The sequence below is a fragment of the Scomber scombrus genome, chromosome 10 (genome assembly GCF_963691925.1).
Source record: "Scomber scombrus chromosome 10, fScoSco1.1, whole genome shotgun sequence".
NCBI classification, from domain to species: domain Eukaryota; kingdom Metazoa; phylum Chordata; class Actinopteri; order Scombriformes; family Scombridae; genus Scomber; species Scomber scombrus.
Window position 1 is genome coordinate 17272819 of NC_084979.1, and position 7386 is coordinate 17280204.

Below are 7386 nucleotides of genomic sequence, written 5' to 3' on the forward strand. Positions count from 1 at the left end.
AGATTTCCCTTTCATATCCCACAGGATGTGTCAATACAATCTCCTTTTCAGGTGTCCAAGAGGGGCTTCAAATATGTAGGTATCTTTGTCACTCCTGATTTAAATAATTTGTAATACTCACCCCTAATTCAAAAGGTTAATAATGATCTGACAAAATGGGCCTCCCTACTAATTTCTCTCCTTGGGAGAATCAACTCTATAAAAATGAATATTCTTCCTCAGTTGAACTATGTATTTCAAAATCTCCCATGCTATTTGAGTTCTCTACACTTACACACTTACTAAGCCAAAGGATCTGGGAGGCTTGTCCCTGCCCAATCTACAACTATATTATTGGTCAGCGCAACTTAAAATGATGTCAAATTGTTTTTTGAACAGAAAAGATTCCTTCCTTATGGTGAGGAGGAACCCAACCAAGCTATGATGAATCTAATGGAAAAATACCCCCAGGGGTGCCTGAGAGAGGGGGGGGGGGGGGGGGGGTGAGCACCCCAGTCGGACGGATACAACGGTAACAGACCCAAGCAACGGACAAACAACTATGACCAAGCAGTGTACATGCGGTAAAGTCTGCAAGAACATCCATGGCTTAAAGATCCACCGAGCGAGGATGAAGTGCCCGGTGGGAGCAGATGCATCACAACGCACAGGTGTTACACCTGGTGAGACGCAGGAGGAGCTAGGCCTGGAGTCACCCCATAGTGCCCAGAACCTCCAAGTGTTGCAAACCAATCCCTCGAGCATCAAGTCCGACAGGAGGCGGATCAAATGGCCTGCAGCCAGCATGACCTCACTCTGGCAACAGTTTGACGACGATGTCAACAAGATTCTGGAGGGAATGGCCAAAGGAGAGGCAGACAAGAAGCTTCAGGTGATGACGACAACCATTTTCAGCATTGCAGCGGAACGGTTTGGTGAGGAGAAAGAAAAGAAGGAGAAGAAAAGTTCCAGAACATCCTACTCCATGAATCAAAGAGCGGTCAGGATCCATAACATCAGGCAGGAGATGAAAGCACTGAAATCCCAGTACAAGGCAGCAGGAGAAGAGGAACGCACTGGCCTTGCCCAGCTAATGTGCATCCTACGGAAAAACATCAGAGTTCTCCGCCGGGCTGAGTGGCATCGGAGGCGGCGGCGTGAGAGGGCACGCAAACATGCTGCTTTCATCGCTAACCCCTTCAAGTTCACCAAGGATTTGCTGGGGCAGAAGCGAAGTGGCAAACTGGCCTCCTCGCAGGAAGACATAGATCAACATCTGAAGCAGACGTACAGCGACCCCGCAAGAGAGCAGGAGTTGGGAGAGTGTAACACCCTCATAGAACCCCCTGAACCAGACATGCAGTTCGACATGTCGGAGCTGCAGCTAGCAGAAGTCAGGGAGGTTGTCCGCAAAGCAAGGGCAAGCTCTGCTCCGGGACCGAGTGGCACTTCATACAAAGTGTATAAGAACTGTCCCAAACTCCTGCTGCGTCTGTGCAAAATCCTGCGAGTCTTCTGGAGAAGGGGGAGGATCCCTGATCAATGGAGAGTGGCTGAAGGGGTCTGGATCCCAAAGGAGGAAAACTCCACTCAGCTTGACCAGTTCCGCATCATCTCCCTGCTGTGTGTGGAGGCAAAGATTTTCTTCAGCGCTGTTTCCAAGCGGCTGTGTACCTACCTGGCAAAGAACACCTACATCAATACATCAGTCCAGAAAGGAGGCATATCCGGAATGTCAGGATGTCTGGAGCATACCGGTGTGGTGACACAGCTTATTCGGGAGACGGGACAACGGCAACCACCCATCAGGGCATTTATGGATGACCTCACAGTCATGACAGAATCAGTCCCAGGCTGCCGGTGGATTCTGAAAGGGCTCGAGAAGCTCGTGGGGTGGGCCCGGATGCGTTTCAAACCCATCAAATCCAGATCAATGGTGCTGAGAAAAGGGAAGGTGGAGGACAAGTTCCGGTTCACCATCACAGGCACAGCCATCCCAACCATCACACAGAAACCAGTCAAGAGCCTGGGAAAGGTTTATGACTGCTCTCTCAGAGACACTACATCTATTCAGTCAACCTGCACTGAGTTGGATGGCTGGCTGAAAACCGTGGACAAGTCTGGCCTCCCTGGGAAGTTTAAAGCCTGGGTCTACCAACATGGCATTCTTCCCAGGATCCTATGGCCCCTCCTGGTCTATGCTGTCCCTATCTCGACAGTTGAGACCTTGGAGAGAAGGGTCAGCAACCACCTCAGGAGATGGCTTGGCCTACCAAGGAGCCTGAGCAGCATCGCTCTCTACGGAAATTCAAACAAACTGCAACTCCCTTTCAAATCCCTGGAGGAGGAATTTAAAGTATCGAGAGCCAGAGAAGTGGTTCAGTACAGGGACTCAAGTGACCCGAAGGTGGCTAAGGCAGGGATCCAAGTGAGGACTGGCAGGAAATGGAAGGCAGAGGATGCAGTTCGAGAGGCTGATGCAAGGCTGCGCCAAAGGAGCCTGGTGGGAGTGGTCACACGAGGCCGAGCAGGGCTAGGTTCCTTTCCAACTCCCCAAATCAACACCAGGGGGAAGGAAGGGCGGCACCTTGTCCAGGAGGAGGTGAGAGCAGCAGTGGAAGAGACGAGAACCTGCAAGGCAGTGGGGATGAAGCAACAGGGAGCTTGGACGAGATGGGAGAACGCGGTCGAGAGGAAAGTGACCTGGGCAGAGCTGTGGAAATCTGAGCCTCACCGCCTTAAATTCCTCATCCAGGCAGTGTATGACGTGCTTCCGAGCCCATCTAACCTGCACACATGGGGCATAGCAGAGACACCAGCATGCCCACTGTGCTCCAAGCGAGGAACCCTGGAACACATCCTCAGCTGCTGCACAAGGGCACTTGGAGATGGACGGTACAGGTGGAGGCATCACCAAGTGCTTAAGGCCATTGCGGAAGCCATCAGCACAGGCCTGGAGTGGGCAAAGCAGTTCCGTCCCTCCAAGAAATCCATCACCTTCGTCAGAGCTGGAGACAACCCAACTCCTGTCAGACGAACAACATCTGCAGGCATTCTCATGTCTGCAAGAGACTGGCAGTTGTTGGTGGATCTCGAACACCAGCTAAAGTTCCCCAGCCATATTGCTGTCACCACCCTGCGACCAGACATAGTTCTTGTCTCGGAGTCCACCAAGCAAGCAGTGCTGCTGGAGCTGACAGTCCCGTGGGAAGACCGCCTGGAAGAAGCCTTTGAAAGGAAGCTCTCCAAATACACGGGACTGGTCAGCAACTGCCAGCAGGCTGGCTGGAGAGCAAGGTGTTTCCCTGTGGAGGTTGTATGCAGGGGTTTCGCAGCCCGATCATTGGCCAGAGCCTTCAGTAGCTTAGGCTTCGAGGGAGAGAGAAAGAGGAGAGCCATCCGCAGCACCACCGAAGCGGCATAAAGAGCCTCAAGATGGCTTTGGCTCAAAAGAGGAGAGCCATGGAGTCATGGTAGTTAGCTAGCCGTCTGGACGCAAGCTGGGGTCTGATCAACCCTGGCTGGGTCACCTGGAGGAGGGCGTATGATGTTGAAAGACCCGAAACGCCCTATGAGCCCAGGAACATCACTGAGGATGCGTCCAGACTAGGCATCAGTAGATGTATGTACACAGCGGTTGGGTCTTGATCCCTATCTTGCCATCCCAGAAGGCTTAACTCTCTTCCTTATATCAATAATATAGATCAATTAAATCATCTCAAGAACAACACAATTGTTTATAACACACTACTGGTCTGGCGGGATATGAAGAAATACCTAAACAATTCCCCCACAATCTCTCTCTGGTCTCCTCTGGCTCTGAATCCGGATTTACCAGCACAGATTAGAAGTATTGGTTTGCTGGAGTGGACATCTGAGGGCTTGTCAAACTTCACAGACCTGTTGGTCTCTAACTCTATTAAGTCATTTGAGCAAATCAGGGCTGATCTTAATATTCCCCATAGAGATTATCTCCAAATTCGTCATTTTGTAGGGTCTCTCTTGAGGACAGGTGGGATTCGCATGAGACTGTCAGAGCTGGAAAACATTATAGTTTTGGCCAAATCTCCCAAAGGACTGCTTTCCAAGATTTATGCTTCACTACTTTATTCTGATTCTTCAGGTTATGACTCTCTGAAGCTGATGTGGGAGTGTGACCTGGAGGTGACGTTTAGTCCTATAGACTGGGACAAGATCTGTAGCGGGGTTTTCCCTAAATGTACGTAAATCTCTATACATGAACAGAACTTTAAACTTTTTCACCAAACTTATTACACACCTGTTCGCCTCCAGAGAATGTTCCCTGTCACCTCCAATCTTTGTTATAAATGTAAAATACACAAAGGTACATTTATCCACTTGTTTTGGTCATGTGACCGCATCCAGACTTTCTGGATGCAGACTTTCTGGATGCGGTCACATGACTACTGGTAAACAGTTTTTGCAGACTCCTTATTTCTGTCTTTTAAACCATGCTCCAGAAAATCTTTTGGACACGGACACCAAATCTCTATTAGTGATTCTTTTGTTTCTGGCAAAAAAAAATATTTTGCTGTGGTGGTCAACTCCTCAGGTCCCTACAGTCGACATGTGGATAGGGCAGATGTCTGCTCTTATTCCTCTTGAAAAACTGACTCATGACCTTAATCGTAAATCTGACAAATTTTGGAGGATCTGGGAACCATTGCACTCCTTCCTACAGAAACTATAACTTATCATCTGTCCCTGGAAGATGAGGACTGACTACTTTTTCCTTTACTCTATATGTGCTACTCATTTACCTGTCTCCTGTTGTCTTTTTACTTACTTTCTTATTTATTTTTATTTATGTATGTGTATGTATATGTATATGTTTGTATATATATATATATATATATATATATATATATATATATATATATATATGTATATTGCAGCGCTCAATGTTAGTTTGTGGCAGAGCTGGGGACTCGGACTCGCGACTCGGACTCAAGTTGCACTTAAGTCTCACTAAACTGTGACTTCAGACTCGACTTGGACTCGACCTCAAAAGACTTCAGACTTGACTTCGACTCGAGGCTCGAGACTCGCGAACAACTTTTATTTCATGTTATTATTATTATTTTTCTCATTATTTATCTGTCATTAATCTTTTTGTATGATCTCTGGCTCTGAGCTAGATGTAAACACTAACGTCACGTCACGCGCATGCGCCATGTGAAGCGCACATCTTCAATATTGGTTGGCAACAATGGCGAGTGCAACGAGTTCACCAGGAGTGCCTCAGATAATTACATTTGGTTACAATGCCTTCACACAGTCAGCCAACAAGCGAACAGCAGTGTGCAAAGAGTGCGGGAAAAAAATACAGGATTGTGGTTCAACTACATCTAACTTCATCCGGCATCTGAAAACGCACCCCAACCGGTTAGTCACTTGCTAACATGAAAGATGTTAAAATTAGATATAGCCATCAAACTAGCCACAACAAACTGTGCTAATGCTGTGAACAGGTAGATTGCATATTTTCTGTTGGCCATATGATGTGACAGACTTTGGGTTAACATTTCACCAGGCCTATACCATCAGTTTCCCTGATGCCACTAACTTAGTGGCTCAGCTACTAATTAATTAATTAACTATGATCATTTTATATATATATATTTTATAATATCCCCACACATTTCCTGTTGTGTTAAGCAGCAGATAAAAGGCAGCTTGGAGAAAAAATAATGTGTTTGTACCACAGTGTTAAACTGCAGTGCAGTGTTTCTGTGATGTTCATGTTTTGTAATAAAAAAAAGAAACACGAATAACATATATGAAATTCATATATACTATTCATGTTCCTTTTTTATAATAATAACAATTATTCATTTATTCAACATGATTCAAATGTTGCTGTATTGGTTTACCTTTTTCAGGACAGTTCCCAATACAGTGCTATCATGTGGATTTTATTAGTAGCAAGTATTTTAATTTTATATGTTCATCTACAGGTTTACAGAATTCACCAAGTTTAAGAAAGGGACTACTGGACAGGGACAGATCAGCATTGACTCTTTCTTGATGCAGGGAAGAGGAGTGCAAGTATACCACCAGGGTCACCCTAGGCAGAAGGCCATCACAGAGTCGATAATTAACGACCTCATCATTTCAAGCAATCTGCCACTGTCTTTGATTGAGAAGCCTAGCTTCAGAAACTTTATGTCTGTGGTAGATGAGAGGTATTGTCCAGTCAGCCGGGCCACTGTAACAAGACAACTGAGTGAGCTAGCAGCAGACAAAGAGGCCAAGATAAAGTTAAAATTAGAGAAAACAGACACAGTGTCTGTAACTGTGGACATTTGGACGGATAGAACCATGCGGGGCTTTTTGGGAATCACTGGCCATTTCATGGAGCTACACAATAGCACCCCAAGTCTCCAGTCAGTTCTCTTAGCTTGTGAACGATTCACAGGGTCTCACACAGGTGAGAGGATTAGTGAAAAATTTGAAGACATGTGTGACAAATTCAACATAAAGCACAAATTAGATTATATTATCTCAGATAACGCATCAAACATGAAGAAAGCTTTTACTGTGTGCTTTCCTTCTGCCAAAAGTGAAGATGATGACCTGGAAAACAGTGAGCTCTGGGAGGACGTCAATGAGGATTACCAACACGAAGTTGAGTATATCCAGAGCAGCTGCCGGAAAAAACGCCTTCAGTGCTTTGCACATACATTGCAACTGGTAGTGCGAGATGGACTTAAAGAAACTAAAGTTCTCAACACTGCAATGGCAAAAATAACAAAATTCTGTAGTCTACTGCATTCCTCTTGTGGACTAAAAGAGGCATTTGAAGCAGAGTATGGTGCCAACCGCAGTATCCCCTCTGCTGTAGCAACTAGATGGAACAGCACTCTGCGCCTTGTTGAAGCAGTCACTGACTTGGATCCTCAAAGCCTGAATTCACTCTTGGAATCTCAGGGTCATAAAGGCCTGTGTTTGTCAGCCAGAGAATGGGGTCAACTGCAAGAACTTGTGGAAGTTTTAGCCCCATTTCTTCAAGCAACGGACCTTACTCAAGGGGAGAAAGTTGTCACCCTTAGTGCAGCTCTTCCTTGTGTCCTGTCACTTAACAGCCATCTAACCAGGATGCTGACTGCTACTCACCACCTGGTGGGTTTAGTGAAAGCGCTGCAGACGTCCATTCAACGCCGTTTTCAAGGGATATTTGTGAATGTCAAAATGGATAGCTCACATGATCCAGCAGTTCATCTTCCATTTGGAGACATTGTCTATATGATGTCTGCATTACTGGATCCATCATTCTGCCTCTTTTGGCTAGAGCAAGATGTCGAAGCACCAGATGAAGTGAAGAGTGAAGTTAAGGAGATGATAATAGGTAGATATACACACCATTTCCAAACATATATTACATAT

General features: G+C 46.1%; 1 protein-coding gene across 1 annotated transcript; it reads left to right on the top strand.

Moving 5' to 3' along the window:
• The first annotated feature begins 541 nt into the window (after positions 1-541).
• LOC133987658 (uncharacterized) lies at positions 542-3403 on the top strand. Its single transcript, XM_062427103.1, has one exon. It carries the CDS (start codon positions 542-544, stop codon positions 3401-3403), a length of 2862 nt encoding a protein of 953 aa, XP_062283087.1.
• Positions 3404-7386: the final 3983 nt, after the last annotated feature.